We start from the raw sequence: 16,414 nt of genomic DNA, 5'->3' as shown, positions 1-16,414 counted from the left end.
TCCTTATTCCCCCCAAGATTTTTTTTTTTAATGTTTTATTTTATTCTTCAAAGGTATGAGTTGGGAATTTGGGACAGGTAATGAAGCTGCCAGTTGAAAAATAGTTTTCTTACTGCTGTATTATGGTTAATTAAATGTTCAGGTCTTAGGCAAATGTTAACAGTTACTTTTAAGTAGCTGATTTTCTGGCATGTTTGCAAATGATTTTTAACTAATAGTGCATGTGGCTGAAATCTAAAATAGTGTCTTTGCATTTCTTTTGTGTGACTTTCATACTAACTTGACTGATGAACGAACGTACACTGAAGGAATTGGTAAATTGTCCACTGCCGATGGTAAAGCCTTCGCAGATCCTGAGGTTCTCCGAAGACTGACGTCCTCTGTCAGCTGTGCGCTGGATGAAGCTGCTGCTGCATTGACGCGGATGAGAGCAGAGAACAATCACAATGCAGGACAAGTGGACAAGTATGTATTGATCACTCCCCACCCCTAGTTTCCCAACTGTAGAATGCAAGTTTGTATTTTTAATTTCAAATTCAGTTAATTTTATAGCTAGTACTTGGTAGTGTATCTGCTCTACTACTAGTAGAAGCAGTTATTGAATCTGAAGGTGTAACTACTGTCCTATCAGGTTATTGGCTTCAAAGTGTAAGAGAAAAGTACACAAAAATGTTACTTTCTAACCTGCTGCTCTTTCTGTGTACTAGACAACTAGACAGTTGATTTTTTTTTTTTTTTTTCAAAAACAGGTTAAATTCGTACATGTAGAAGAGTTGGTGATAGTTCTCTAATTACTGCCTCAGCATACTTTGGAAACTAATGAATCTAGTTCATTGTATTAAAAGTTGGAAGAGAATACTCACACTTACAGGGCAGCAATTTGTCCCAGGATCTTGCTCAGGAACTTAGGGGAAAATGAAAACTGTGTTATCGGATAACTTTTTGTAACTGATAATTAATGAGGATGGCATTTAACTCCCATGATGACAAAACTGAAGATTTGTCCTATGGCATCAAAAGCTTTCTTCTATGTTGGTAATTCCAAACCATCTTTAGGCGTCCTGAAATATTTTCTACTCTGACAATATTTTCTACTCTACTAGGCAAATAGTTCCTAAACTGTTGGGATGGTGTGACTGCATATACTGTTGAACTTAAGATCTAGGATCAAAAATTGAAAGACTTACGTTTCCTTTCATATGGATATCTTCTTGAAATTCAGGCTTGGGATTTGCAAAACAAAGTGCTTACAGTAAAGGCGGTAGTCTTGAGTCAGTACTCAAAATGTAAATACAAATACAGAACAAATATAGTTTCATTTCCTAACAAGCTAGAGAAATTACTTGTGAATCAAAACATGGGGAGATGAAAATAAGCTGGGGAAGCATGCTTGACCATAAAAAGGAAGCGTACAAGAGGTGGAAGCAGGCCAGGTGGCCCATGGGGAATATACAGACAATGTCCAAGCATACAGGGTTGTGATTAGGAGGGCCAAAGCCCACCTGGAGTTGAATCTGGCAAAGGGCATGAAAGGCAGTAAGATCTACTAGTGTGAGTATATCAGCTGCAAAAGGAAGATGAGGGAAGATGTGGGCCTGCCTCAGAATATGGCAGGGGACCTAGTGACGGGGACACAGAATAGGAGGAGGTAGTGAATGCTGCACTTACCTTGGGCTTTACTGGTGTGGTTTGCTTTCAGGAATCCCAGGCCCCTGAGATGACTGGGAAGGTCTGGACCAAGGAGGGCTTGCCCTTGGTTGGTACCAGGTCAGGGAGCATTTAAACAGGTTGGACATAATCCAGCGGACAAGTTCATGGGACCTGATAGGATGTACCCATGAGTACTGAAGGAGCTGGCTGTTGTCACTGCGAGGCCAGTCTCAAGTTATTTGAAAGGTCATGAGGAATGAGGGAGGTTCCTGAGGACTGGAAGAAAGAAATGTCACCCCTGTGCTCAAGAAGGGCAAGAAAGAGGATCCAAGGGACTTATAGGCAGGTCAGACTCAAGTCAGTCCCTGAAAAGGTGATGATGCAAATCCTCCTGGAAACCATTTCCTGGCATAGTAAGTACAAAATGGTGATGGGAAGTAGTCAGCATGGTTTTACAAAGGGGAGATCAAACCTGACCTGATAGCCTTCTACGATGAGATGGCTGCATTGGTAGGTGAGAGGAGAGCAGTGGCTGCTGCTTATCTTGACTTCAGCAAGTATTCATGCTGTATCCCACAGCATCCTGTGGGACAAGCTGATGAAGTACAGACCAGTGAGGTGGATTGAAAACTGTCTGAACTACTAGGCTCAGATTTGTTAGTAGCACGAAGTTCAGGTGAAAGCAAGTTGCTAGTGTTGTACTTCAGGGCATGATACTGGGGCTAGTACTGTTTAATGTCTTCATCGGTGACCCATGTGATGGTACAGAGTACGTCCTCAGCAAGTTTGCAGATGATACAAAACGGAAAGCAGTGGTTGGTGGACCAGATGGTTGTGCTGCCATTCAGAGGGACCTTGACAAGCTGGAGAAGGGGGCCAGCAGGAATCTCATGAAATTCAACAAAGGGAAATGCAAAGTCTTGCACCTGGGGACGAATATCTCTGTGCGTTGATATGGATGGGGAGGGCCGAATGGCTGGAAGTCAACATTTGAGAAAAAGACCTGAGTTTTGTGGTGGACAACAAGTGGAACATAAGCCAGCAATGCACCCTTGGAGCAAAGGTCAACAGCATCCTGTGCTTAATTTGGAAGAGCATCCCAGTGTCATTCTTGTCACTTTTACAAAATGTGTTGGAAGTACCTCAAAGGGAACCTGAGCAGAGGGCAAAATGGGAGACCCCCTGAGGTGCCTGGGTCAACTAGAATCAACTACAAGTCTTGTTTTTAATAGCTTTTTCCCAGACCATATTTGGTTTCACTGCAGTTCTGTATTATATGAGGTGGCTTAAGGTCATCTTCTGAGAATGATGGGACCTGCTTCAGGATTTGTCTCACAGGTTATGGTGTTGGGTGGCTCCCGTTTCTAAAGGCTAGACTATGTGTGTGCAAAAGTACACGAATCCCCACTCTCCTCCCAGCTGAACATGGGAGCCCAAGCTGTAAATGCCTGGTTACGTGTGGGTTGCAGCAAGGCTCTTTGACTGCTTGTGCCATGAGCGCACAGCTGTCCCTTACTACCTCCCAGGAGAAGGTGGCAGGTTTGATAGTGTCCTGCAGCCTTTTAGTGGGATCCCTTTGCTTCAGTATATGAATTTGACTATGTAGTCAAATAATACACTTTACCAAAATACCATTTTTTTTTGCTTAAAATACTTAGTGATTACAATGCAAATGTAAGTGATCAGATACTGGATATTCTCTTTCAGTCAGATCTCAGCTTTTATCTAGCAGCTGCTACCACAGTTTATTTCATTTTGGGGTATATGGCAAATGAGTTCCTTTTAAAATAAGGGACTTAACATGTTTTAACCGTTACAGTCTTTGAAGAGTTGAAAATTGAGACTTGCATGCCTTCCTGAGGGAACTTTGTGCTCAAATGGATATTTTCTTCATTGTGAGTGAATTTCTTGAGTGAACTTCTGTCTTTTACAGAAGAAGAGTAGAAGTTTGAAGTTTTTAATGAATCTGAGTGTACTAGTTTTTGTTTTAAGCAACAAGCTTCCATATCTTGCAAATAAAATATACTGATAGGAATGCATCACATACAGTCCACTGCTGTTACCACAAAAAGCTCTTCCTCCCTTCCCCTTCCCACCAGGGCATTGATTGTGGTTTGGTTCCCAGTGGCTGAGGGACCATGATTCCTTGCATGTATTTTCTAAATAAAATTATATCATCAGTTGGAGAAGTGTAACTGAGTTGGTACTGAGCATGACTTGCACTTGTTTACACTTGTTTTTAGCAGTGCTTTAACAGTTGTCTTTGCTGTTAGACTTTTTTTTTTGTACAGAAAAAGATTTAAAGGACAGGTGACTTGGTTTGAAATTGAAGCTCAGCTCATCTTTTTCAAGATTTGATTAGTGTACTTTCCTAGGTCTTGGGGGAAATAGCTATTCTCTTCTACTTCAGAGGTTAATGATGGTTGAAGTAGTGATTATAGACTTTATAGTGATTATAGCGCTTTTAGATGCCAAGAACTCAAGGTTTGTCTTGTCTTTTCCTTTTGACTCTTAGCTTGTAATTACCTCTTATGCTTTTTTTAAGGATGAGTTAGTAGCATTCCATGTAGGATTTGTGGTGTTATTGCTGTTTAAAAAACGTGCAGTTCAACTGGCTTATTTCATCCATCTGAAAACTTCTGTAATATGCTTTTAACAGTGCATGAAAGGAAACACAGTAAACTTTTGTAAGGCTCTTCTCCTTTCTTCCTTTAAGATGTCATTAGGTAAGGCAAGGATTTTTCTTTGAAATGGCTACTTAAATTAAGAAACTGGTGTTTTGAATTAAAAGAAAAAAAAGTCTTTTGGCTAGTGTAGAGAAGGAAGTAGTCCCACTACAGCAGAGACAACGGTTGGAAGTTTGTCTTGTTGCAGTATTCAGTATTAGTGGTCTCTCTGATACTAGGCTGTTTACTTTTTGGCTTTATGTCTACTAGAAATTAGCCTTGGTACCCATAGTCAGTAGTTTGTCGTGATCATAGCCTCTGTGTGTCTGGCATTCAGCCAAAGTGTGAATAGCATCAGTGGGGTTTACTTCTGTGTCTTGCAAATACCACAAGTTACCTGCTTTTGAGCACTCTTCTTTGCATCTAGTCTGTATGAGGCTTATGAGAGTTAGCAACTGATGAGGACAAGAGCTAATTTAGACATAAGCAAGTTCTTTATCTCTGTTGCACCTATGGAAATAATGTTTATGTATATATTTTTTCTTAAATCTGTAAGGTATATTTTTCTAGCAAGGCTTAGTACTAATGTGAGTCTCTAAGTGAAGACTTCTTCCTTGCATAGGAAAGCTACCCATCTATGGCAGATTTGTTCTGAGCTTATTCTGTGGTAACTGATTTTCCAGTCGCAGTTTGGCAGAAGCATGCTCAGATGGGGATGTAAATGCTGTCCGGAAGCTGTTGGATGAAGGAAGAAGCGTAAATGAACATACTGAAGAAGGGGAGAGTCTCCTTTGCTTGGCCTGTTCAGCAGGATATTATGAATTGGCACAAGTAAGTAACAAATGTAATCACAACTAAACCTTTGTGAAGCACTGTCTAAGGGGCTGCTTTGGTAGGTAAACATTTTAGCTATTCTGATTATAATAATTTTTTATACTCTAAACAGAGTATCAGTTAATACAATTTATTGTGGGCTTCCAGTTATCATTTGTCTTTTTAAGGGAAAAATGCCATCATATATGCCTTTAGGTTTAAGGGACTCGTCTGAGGAATGTGTCTTGCGTTTTATGATGTATCTGCTTTTCTGGCATTGGTCTAGATGTAGTCAAGCTGTTCTGCCAAGTACACATTGCAAGAGGATCTAAAATAGCAGCAAAATCAAACACTACAAGTGGTTACCTTCTAAAAGCTCATGCCTCTCTCACTCAATCTTTTTTTTTTAATCACATCTGTAAAAACAATGGATTAATTTGTTAACTTTTGGCTTTTATACTTATGTATCTAAGGGCAGAATTTGTGCTTGAAGATATTTAGGTGATAGTTCTCAGAAAGTGGCCAGCTTCATGTTTTGGTGCCAGGGAAGAGTACAGGGAGAAAATTGTTTACCTGTAAGCTTGACCCAATGTGTGATGTGGTCACTAATGCAAGTTTACAGTTTCTCTGCTGTCATTCTGGTTAGTGCATTGCCCTGTGACTTTTGAAAATGTCAGTATTGCACTGTAACTTAATGTTGATTTTAGCAGATATGAACAAATGTAGAAAATCAGCACTTCCTGAAGCAGAGCACAGTGCAGGTAGTAATTATAGATGGCCCTGGGGAGTGCCATTGTGCTTCACCATTGGGGGTATTACTGCAAGGGAATGTCATGGCTGGCTGGGGAATCATTCTCACAAGCCCCACTGAACGAAAAGCAAACTAAAAGTCGGTGTTATAATTTATTTATTAAGGTGAACTTTTTTCTCTAGGTGCTACTAGCAATGCATGCAAATGTTGAAGATCGAGGGAATAAAGGAGACATAACTCCCTTAATGGCAGCTGCCAGCGGAGGCTATGTAGATATTGTTAAACTTCTCCTTGTTCATTGTGCAGACGTCAACGCACAATCTTCAACAGGTAACTGGGAAGCAGGAACACGAAGAATTAATAAGATTGGCATATAAGATGTGCAGCTGTTCGGAACATCTGTGTTTTTGTCAGATAGTTTAATTCACAAGAAAACATGACAGGAACTATTAAGAATAGGCCAGACACATAGAGGATGTGTTTAGAGTCTTACCTGGCCATTATTAAAGATTGTTTTAAATATAAACTGTAATGGAAAGCACTCTTCCCGTGAAAACCACTGTGGTGTTAGATGACCAGAAAAATACATGAAGTTTAGTTTTTCTTATCTGTATAATCCAGAATTAGCCAGTAAGAAGACCATGGGACACATCTGGTCAAGACCACTTATTTCGGTCTATTGTTTTTTTTACCAAAGCGGAGGTACAATTCTTTGAGCATTGAATGTTGTCTACACTGCTGATGCTTGACCACAGCTTAACTAACCTTGCTAGGAGTATTAACCTGCAGTTGGATTCTGCTAATATTAAGATGGAATTTAAACTTTGTTCAAATTTAAAAAAAGTCAGGTGTCTGAACTATGAAATGTTCTTTTTATCTTGATGTTTAGCCATATTAAGCAGAACTTAGCTTAAAATTAACAGTAGCATTTAAAACATGAGCCATACGTAATTGTCTGTCACTTACAGTACTGGAGTTTTAAATTAGAAATTTATTTTCATCTAGCCCCTAAAAGTTTTTCAAGGGATTGCAGGATACAGTCTCAGGCAAAAAAAACCAAACACCCCTCTGCCCAAACTCACAGTGAGCGTGAAAATTACTCATTGATCTTCGTGTGTGTGTGTGTGTGCGCCCGCGCGCGCATGTATTTGGTCTCTCTTTGTGGGCTGAAGTAGGAAACATAATTATAAAAGAAAAAAATCCTGATTTGTAATATTGGCTTAGCATTAAAACTCTTTCACATTATAGTCGTGTTGTGATTTTTATACCCAGCCTGAAATTATTGGCTGGAGTAACATTGCTGTGAGGTAAAAAGCTGCTGCTAGTGATGTACTTGATTTTGTTCAGAGATGTTAAAACTAATTTTCTTTCCTGTATTAGGAGTGGATGATGAAAAGGCCTTTCATGTAAACTACTTCTTCTCTGCAGGGAACACAGCTCTCACTTATGCTTGTGCTGGGGGCTTTGTTGACATAGTGAAGGTGCTATTGAAAGCCGGTGCTAATATAGAAGACCACAATGAGAATGGGCATACCCCCTTAATGGAAGCAGCCAGTGCGGGTCATGTTGAGGTTGCAAGAGTATTGCTGGAATATGGTGCAGGAATCAACACTCACTCCAACGAGTTCAAAGAAAGTGCACTTACACTTGCATGCTATAAAGGTATTGTCTCTTGCCTTGTTTTGTATTTTTGTTTGAATTTATTTGCTAGGATTTATCTAACTAAAGCTTCCAGCTGTACTTCAAATATTTTCTTAGGAGTTTTGGAATACTGGATCTTGGTTTTAAACTCTATGTCAGGAAATGCTCATCCGTGATGTAGTGGTATTAATCCTGTCTACTTGTGTTCAGATACGGTGGACGTGTATTCGACATGTTGCAGGTGAAAACTCGTGACTGGCTGCATCCAAACTTGTGCTTTGACACACTGCCACTCTCCTCTTCCCTCACTACCACATTCCCTATTTCATTCAGCTTCCCCTCACTAAATATCTGCAAGTTCTGAAAACATCTCTGTTAGCTGTTAGGAAAATGTGAAGTTAGAACAAGTCTTCCTGGAATACCTGATGGGGTGCAAATGCTAGCATTATTACTGGATACTTTTCATTTAGTGTAATTTTGGAGGATGTCTATAAATTGTTAAGTATTATGAACTTTTGACTTAATTTATTTTGCTATTTAAAGTTTATATAGAAAGTAACTTAGTGCAGTGCTAATCCAGTGTGCTTCCAAGTTTTTTTTTTTTTCTTTCAAAAACCTTCATAAAATTTCCAACAATTGTTTTTCTCGTAATAGAAGCTTTAATGATGCAGATTATTGTCATACTAACTTCAGGTTTTGCCTCTGGTTAGAATTGGAGGATACATACCATGTATAACCCATCTGAAAACTTGCATCTGGATTTGTCATGGATTTCCTGCAGCGTATAGTAGTTCCTTACAGAGAAATTTCAGTAATGGTACTCCTGGATGTGTTGGAGGAGCATTCTTGTTTCTTGTGAGAGTGATGTAATGTGAGACCTTCATTGACTAGAAATTTCCTGCATTATCTTTGGCAAGATGGTTGAGCTATGTTGTTTTCCTATCAGTTTATGTAAAACTAAGTCTTGTCTTGGAAAAGGATGCTCGTCAAGAGGTTAAGATGTAGAACTTGTAAGGGACAAATTCTAAAATGACAGAAGTCATAACAGAGTTGAAAACAAGTATTGGTGAAGTTCAGTGGAAGCTTTTAAAAATAGTGTCTGAGGACATAATACATGTATCTTAGTTCTCAGAAATATGTGAATGCTTTTACTAAAAAGCTTAAAGTTTAGTTCAGATCTACATGGACCTTTCTCTAAAAGATAATGCCCCCCACTTGTGTGCTGCCTTGGAACACTTAAATGATACATCTCTATACAGTTGAATAAGGAATAAGTACAGTCTTTTATAGCTTGAAGTCACAAGCAAAAGTTCCTGTTGTGTAAACTTGAATTAGAGGGGTCTGTTTTCATCTCATGGTTGGGCAGTATCTTTGGGAAAGACTGTTTTGCATTGGTATTTTTTAGAGTACTTTAAAAAGAGCAGGTTTGCAAATTATAACTTCTAAAAATTGTAATAGCAAACTATGAAAATATAAGTTATTTCATTAAATGTATTGTCTGTACTACTAACAGTTTACAATATTAAGTGCTTCTTTATTTTGATCTGTTTCATTTGAAGGCCATTTAGATATGGTTCGTTTTTTGCTTGAAGCTGGAGCTGATCAAGAACATAAAACAGATGAGATGCACACGGCACTAATGGAGGCCTGCATGGTAAATAGCCTTTATTTGTACTGCTCTCTTTTCAATGAGAGAGGAATAAAAGATAACAAAATAAAGTGAGCCTTTGTTAACAAGCTGGTTTGGGTCTGCAAGTGAGTGTGTGTTACTTTTTATAGTAAGAAAGCCTTTACTATAGTTACCATAGGTGACCAGCTTTTCAGCCTAATTGGTTACAGGGGAAAAAATTATTCTAATTTTTGGGGGTGTGATGTGTTGTTTTATATGCTCCCAACATGAAGTGTAGGTGCAACTAATCTGCAATGCAGTAAAGTGGTGGGTTGAGCCCAAGTCACTGTTTCTTTGCAGTGTAAGAGTTAGTTTTCCACCTTTGACTTTGTAAACAAGGTCTTTCAGGTCATCATGGTATGAGCCTACTAGAAGTGCACTGAGCTGGATGACTAATGCATTACACTTGTCCTTTCACCACTGCAGGAAGTGTTTTGCATGTGGAGATTGTTTGCTCTCTTCTAGGTTTTTGTAAATGGTGCTGTGAGGTTTTTCTTTTGAAAATAAAATGGTAGGTCAGAAGTAGTTTAGTTCTTAGTTCTTGGACAACTCATGTCATTTCAAAGCAGCCATTGAGGAAGAACTTCCCTTTCCAAGATCTTCCTCTTTATTAAGAGTGTGCTATTGTGTCAAAGTATGTCTGCAGCCATTTTTGTCCAGACCTTAGGTGACCTTTTATCTGCTCTTCAAGCTGGAGACCTTCTTTGAAGAAAGAACAGGGACCTTGTTTTCATAGGAAGCACAGCGAATAGTGGAAAACTTAATTTGCTCCCAGTAGCCTATAATCCTTAGAAGATAGGCTGCAGTGTTCCTACAGTCTTGAGAGCTGCAGGATCAAGTGTTCTTTTAGTGCAGTTGTGAGGTGATCATGCAAGTGACCAAGGTCAGATTATAATGTCTCAAGCTGTTGAAGTCTTCCGATAGTGAGATGGTAATAGTATCCTTGAATAGTCTTCCCTGTATCAGAGCCTAGTGCCAGTAAGGAATTCAGAAGGATGCAGTTGCAGTGGGTGTATGTTGTCACCTAAAGGAGATTGCAGCATGACTGCAAACTAAATGTTTTAATCAGCCCACTGTTCTGTATAGGTTTAGTCTTTCTTTTTTCTTTTTTTTTTTTTCCCTCCTTTCATGGTGATACAGTCTGAGCACTGGGTTGACTTGGAGGCTATGAAGTATCTCGCTTGGGGAAGATAAAGTTGTGTGGGTTGCCTGCACGTTTTTAGTTCTTGGATGTTTCAAACTAGTTTGCATTGCAGAGTGTATATTGACCTTTAAAAGCAACAGAGAGGAAATTGATCCTTTGAAGTTCCAACTCCAAGTTGAATGATGGAGTTTGTTCCTTCTTATCTTTCGGCTGCACCCTTGCAGAAGGGAACCATTCAACCAAATTATTGTGACTTTTCCCAGTCTTCACTGTTTTCCAACTAATGAATACTGCAGATACAGGAAGCTGAGACATCTGGTCTTTGATCACCAGTTATATTGTAAGTGCCTCTGAGTTTTAATATGTTTTGGTCAAGATGGAGTGCCACACCTAGGATAATGCCTTTAGTTAGGTGAGGTGGTTGTTGGCTTTTAGTCAGCTTCTTGGAGAACAACAGCCTGTCTCTAATTTACAGACTTGATTGCTGTCAATCTCAGGTTACTTAATACCTGCTTCATGGTCAATTTAAGACAAATGTTGACAGGAGTTGTGTGTTTGATATCCCTCTTGCCCCCTTTTCTATAGCTCTGTGTTAGCTGTTTGAGTTACTGGCTGACAGTTCTGGTGAGATCGGAATGAGGAACTGGTAGGTTGCTTGAGGTTGCTTTTCTTAATACGCAAGTTCTTTAATTTGGGGAATTAGTGGAATTCTTCTTAGCTTTATAACTTTCTGAATCACCCTTAGGTATCAGTGCCCTAGCCTGGACAACTCTGTCTTTAACTTTGGGCAGGGAGGTCTTCTAATGTGGGTTGGGGTTTTTTGTTTGTTTGTTTTGGTTTTTTTTCCCTCCTTTAGTATTGCCCAACTTTTTATTTAGATTTCCTTCCAAGGACACAACATAAAAACATCTGCTACTTGCCACTGAAATTGGCCCTTTTTATGTCTTCTTCAGGAATAAGTATTCTTTAGTTCTTTAGCAAAATCTGTCAGTGTGCATTTGGGCTAATTTAAAGAATTAATCCAGCTTAACTGTCAAATCCTAGGAGAACCACTGTGTCAGGACACAGTGCTCTACATCATTAAAACTGGCTGACAGTTTCCTCCTTCTGGAAGAACCCCACATTTCTTTGGATGGCAAACGGAGTGACCAAGGTGATGCACCTAATACCTATGCACCTGCAGTATGCAAGGCAGCAAGTGGTTTTCTCTCCACTGAGAGATACAAAGAGCATGCTTCAGTTCAAGTCTTTTACTTGAGTTCCCTTTCCATCCTTAAGTTATCCTATTAATTGTGTATGCTGAAGAAATGTCCTCTGATTAGACCCTCACACTTTCTGTATCTCACTGAGCACTCTGCACGACTCGAACCTTCGCCCTTCATTAGGTGTAGTTTGTAATCTGTTTCACTTTTCCAAGATCTATTCTCCAAATTGTTCCACAAGTTTGTGTCCCAGTTTCTTAAGTTATGTAGGAGGGGGAAACCATGTGAGTGTTTCTTCTTTCCTAATGCCAAAACTTCTTTACGTTTTCCCCTTTTCAGAGGTATTGTGACTCTCTACAAACAACACCTTAGGTTAAACATGGATTTTTTTTTTTTTTTTGGTACTTGGTCTCTTTCAAGGAACTTTGAGGACTTTAGTAATAGTTTCTTGAGAAGCTGGCAGCTGCATTTATATGCTTTGATTGGTAAGGGCTCAGACAGACTGCTCTGGCGATCCTAATTCTCTTTTCCTCTATGGCAAAGATTGCTTTGCCCCAAGGCACTTTTCAGTCTCCTTTAAGATTTATTCAAGTCTTCCCTCTTCCTGTTACCTACCTCATTGTAACCCACTTCAGTTTCTCTGCAGTTATCTTTCCCAAGGTCTAGAAGCTGCCAGTTGGAGCTTTTTTTGGTCTGTAGAAACCATGAATCAACTACAAAGAAAAATAATATATTTTTTTCAGTGCTTGTTTTGGGGTTTAGTTATGTAGTGGGTTTATTATTATGGTACTTGTTTGTTATCTCTGTTACTTTTGTGTCCCAGATATTTTGCTGGATATTTAAGAAAGTCTTATCCCATAACTGTTTCCCTACTCCCCCAAGAAAGAAAGGGGAAAAAAAAAAAAACAAACCAAACCCAACATATATCTAGCTCTTTTTTCCTCATGCATTTAAACCTAACTTAGATGTAGATGGAAACCTAAATGTCGGTTTAATCCAAGTATTACCATAACTATGTCATAAACTGAACTATCCTAAGTCAAAAGACCCTGTCTTTTATAGGATCATTTTCAGATGTAGTATGATAGTGTTTGCAACTACAGCATCAAGTGACTTCAACTATTCCTGATTTTTGTGTTGACCTTTGTTTTATAGGATGGACATGTGGAAGTGGCACGCTTGCTTTTAGACAGTGGTGCTCAAGTGAATATGCCTGCAGATTCATTTGAATCTCCACTCACTCTGGCTGCTTGTGGTGGACATGTGGAGTTGGCAGCTCTTCTGATAGAAAGGGGAGCTAACCTGGAGGAAGTTAATGATGAAGGTTATACTCCTCTAATGGAAGCTGCCCGGGAAGGCCATGAAGAGATGGTAGCCTTGCTACTGGCACAAGGTGAGATTACTGTCATTTCTTGAGCGTTCGTTATGAAGAATGCAGAGTTGACCATTTGCCACTAGGTATTCTGTGCAAACTCCTCTGATAGAGTATGTGGCTGTCACCGCTTGTTGCTGTAAATATAGAGCAAAGCTAAAACACCCAAACTGTGAGGTGATGAGCATTCACCTTCCTACCCTGTGTCTAGTCAGTTAAAATAACAGCTATTTTGTTTCCTAGGGGCGAATATAAATGCACAGACAGAAGAAACGCAGGAAACAGCTCTTACTCTGGCATGTTGTGGAGGGTTTTCTGAAGTAGCTGATTTCCTCATTAAGGCAGGAGCTGATATAGAACTTGGTTGCTCAACGCCTTTGATGGAAGCTGCTCAAGAGGGTCATCTTGAATTGGTGAAATACTTGCTGGCAGCAGGTAAGTGTACAGTGCAAATGATCTAGCCAACAGGTATTATAGACTCCATGTTCTATATGATTTAGAAGATATCTGGGCTACATGGTGGCAGTGTTGTAACAAGAAACTATATTCTCAGATACCTTAGCAAGAAGAAAAATAGTGTATGTTACACCTTAATATTGTTTGATACTGTTAACAGAGGAAAGTGCCTCATGGAGCACCAGATCTGTTGCATATCTAAAAAAAATCAATGTTCATTATGAACATTGTTTCCAGCTAACTGCATTCAGGACAAAATGTTAACACAGATAATGCTTGTTTTTTTGCTACTCCTGCTTTGACTAAGCCTGTTTATCTGCAGTCAGTCTCCCTGAATAACAAGTATTTTAGGAATTGTGCCCTGGGAAATAGTGTGCAAGACAGATTCTGCAATTTGCTGAATTTCTGTGATGAATGAGTTTTACTACTACATTATACAGTAGTAAAATCTTGGTGGAGTTGGGGGGAAATGACACTTCAATGTTCATCTGTCAGTTTACAGTTGGTAGAGACTAAAGTGTAGTAATACTGCTTAAAATAATAAATAAATAAAAAGGAGTTGCATTTTGGAAATCTTCCTTGTTATGGGAGGTGATTTATTTGTTTGTCCTTTCTAAGAATAAGCATAAAATTGTCTGGATTTGTAATTCTAGAAAGTAATGCTCCCTGCTCATCAAGGGACAGTAACAACTGTGTCTCTTTGTGCAGTGATACCAGCATGTGACACCCGTCATCAGCTCACTTGGAATGCTGCTTGCACTTCACTTCTGATAATGTAGAAAGTTAATTGAGGAGCCTTGTTTTGGTATCAGGGAGTCTCTAAATATATCTCACACTTTGAAAATAAGAAAATGGCTAATCATATTGGCGTTTCTTTTGAAGACTAATGCATTACATAGCAAGAATCATGCATAGTTTTCATGTAGCTGGCATATATAAAGCTAGTGAAATTATTTCAACAAAAAGGTTTTAAAGCAAATGATTTTAAAGAGCAGGGAAGAAATGAAATTTGTAGAAGTGTATGGTCTTGTGATATTAATACTAATTCAATAACATGCATTTTGTCTGGTTTTCCTTGGCATGCAGCTCCCTGTCAAATGGATAGTCTAGACAACTGTCTGGATTCACTTTTATTTGTTGTAACAACTGAAATCTTCATTGCTGTAGAGGGAACGTAGGAATATGTGAGCGTATAGGTTTAAGTGCTTAGATTGCCAGTCATGCTTTTTCCAAGCCTTGGCTTATCCCCTCTGCTCAGAATATTTTTACTACAAGAGCGATTTTTACTATGAGAGCAATGCCCTTGGGTTGTGGAAGCTGTTGGTCAGTAGGATATAGCTGTTGTTACAGATAAAGTGCCCTGATTTTTGTGTTTATCTGATATGAAATACTTGATAAGGAGATGTCCAATAAGAAAAAAATAATGTTGTGTTTCCAGGAGCTAATGTTCATGCCACCACAGCAACAGGAGATACAGCTTTGACCTATGCCTGTGAAAATGGACATACTGATGTTGCAGATGTGTTGCTTCAAGCTGGTGCTGATTTGGTAAGAATTCTGCTGCATCTTATGGGGAAAGTACTTATATGCTTATAGAGCAGGAAGACTGTTTTAGCAATTGAGATTCATATGTGTGTGAAAAGAGGCATGAAAAACTTTTTTAAAAGCCTGCATATTCTGTTTGGTCTGAAAAATAAAAATTCTTATTGAGTAATCCTTCATCCGATAAGTGAAATGTTTTAGCTATAGCTTACACTTGTGACAGTTTATTAACTTCATTTCAGTATAATCCATAAGTTTAATTGTTTAGCAGGATATATTTCTGTGTTGTCTTTATTCATTATGCTATTTTAGTATTCCCAAGCTCTTGTGGATTAGAGTTTACCTGCTCTGCTGCTCTGAATTTAAAATGTTTTAGTACTAGGAACTACTGCTTCTCTATTTTAGTGTTAGTTTCTGAACACTGTGAGTCTCTTAACTTTTTAAACCACCACTACAAAAAAACCCAAACAAAGCAATGCCTTTTAAATGAAGAGCATAATATGATCTCTTTTCTTTCTTGTAACTCTTGGTTTTAGCATATTGCTTTCACAGAGTTTATTTTCTGTAATGCATTTAATCATAACTAAGTTGTTTACATAATTGTCTTGACTTTTTTCATGTTATGTGGTGGGAGACTTAAAACTGCTTCTTCATCAGCTACAGGGATATAATGTTTGTTTGGCTTTTAAGCAATAAAAAGCAATTGATATGTTAGTCTTCTAAAGGAGTTTAGGAGCCTTATCTCTAATATGGCATAAGCAGAGAAGATTGTTCTTTTCATTGCCTTTTTGTTTTTTCTCCCACTATTCTCCTTTTTCCACACTCTCTGCTTGTGTGGGGTTTTTTTGTTTTGGGGAGGAGGTTGGGGTTTTCATTGGATATTTTAGGGGGTTTTGTTCCTTTAAAATAATAAGAATGCCAGAAGAGTTTATCATTGAACCTGGTAAATCAACATCCTAATGAAGTTACTTAAATTTCACTCTTAAATGAAGTGTTTTATTTTTTTAAGTTTATATTTACAAATATAAATAAACGCTGTAATTGTGAATTACTAATACTTCCACTCCTCTTTGTGAATATACTTTTTTTAGGCCTTATTAATTCTTCTGCAGTAAAGTTCTGCGTCATATGTTCCTACCAGGGAGGAAGGTCATGTTATTGGGGGGGGGGGGGGGAAGGGACAGGCAGTGTGCGTGTGCGTTTGTGGGGTTTTTTGGCACACCTGCTGCACTTCGCTCAATTCAGTGTTGGGTACTGAGCATCAGCCACTTTAGTAGAGGCAGGATAGGTTTTGGGGGTTTTATTGATTATTAAAAAAAAGAAGTACTTGGTTATAAAAACATATAATCCATGAAGTATCTCACAGTGAGGAGCAAAGCCTCAAACAAACAAACAAACAAATTGCTATGCATAAAGTTTAAAAAACATGCAGGGGTTGCTGCTTAAATGTCACTTCAAACTACTAGAGTTGTGTCATTTTTATTTTTCTCCTCTCATCACTAAGGTGA

The 16,414-nt window shown here is 38.7% G+C and overlaps 1 protein-coding gene across 15 annotated transcripts in view; it reads left to right on the top strand.

Moving 5' to 3' along the window:
* Nucleotides 1–16,414, top strand: part of ANKHD1 (ankyrin repeat and KH domain containing 1) — a 119,195-nt gene that overhangs the window by 43,176 nt on the left and 59,605 nt on the right. For all 15 annotated transcript variants that reach the window (XM_069772428.1, XM_069772429.1, XM_069772422.1 and 12 more), the window contains exons 3-10: nucleotides 309–465; nucleotides 5,000–5,147; nucleotides 6,063–6,210; nucleotides 7,309–7,542; nucleotides 9,081–9,175; nucleotides 12,692–12,929; nucleotides 13,152–13,343; nucleotides 14,803–14,912. In XM_069772428.1, the coding sequence (XP_069628529.1) occupies nucleotides 309–465; nucleotides 5,000–5,147; nucleotides 6,063–6,210; nucleotides 7,309–7,542; nucleotides 9,081–9,175; nucleotides 12,692–12,929; nucleotides 13,152–13,343; nucleotides 14,803–14,912 (1,322 nt within the window). The remainder of the gene's footprint in view (nucleotides 1–308; nucleotides 466–4,999; nucleotides 5,148–6,062; nucleotides 6,211–7,308; nucleotides 7,543–9,080; nucleotides 9,176–12,691; nucleotides 12,930–13,151; nucleotides 13,344–14,802; nucleotides 14,913–16,414) is intronic.

This window comes from Haliaeetus albicilla, chromosome 27, assembly GCF_947461875.1.
Source record: "Haliaeetus albicilla chromosome 27, bHalAlb1.1, whole genome shotgun sequence".
Classification (NCBI taxonomy): Eukaryota; Metazoa; Chordata; class Aves; order Accipitriformes; family Accipitridae; genus Haliaeetus; species Haliaeetus albicilla.
Note: the sequence above shows the minus strand (reverse complement) of the source record. Positions and strands in the feature narration are given on the sequence as shown.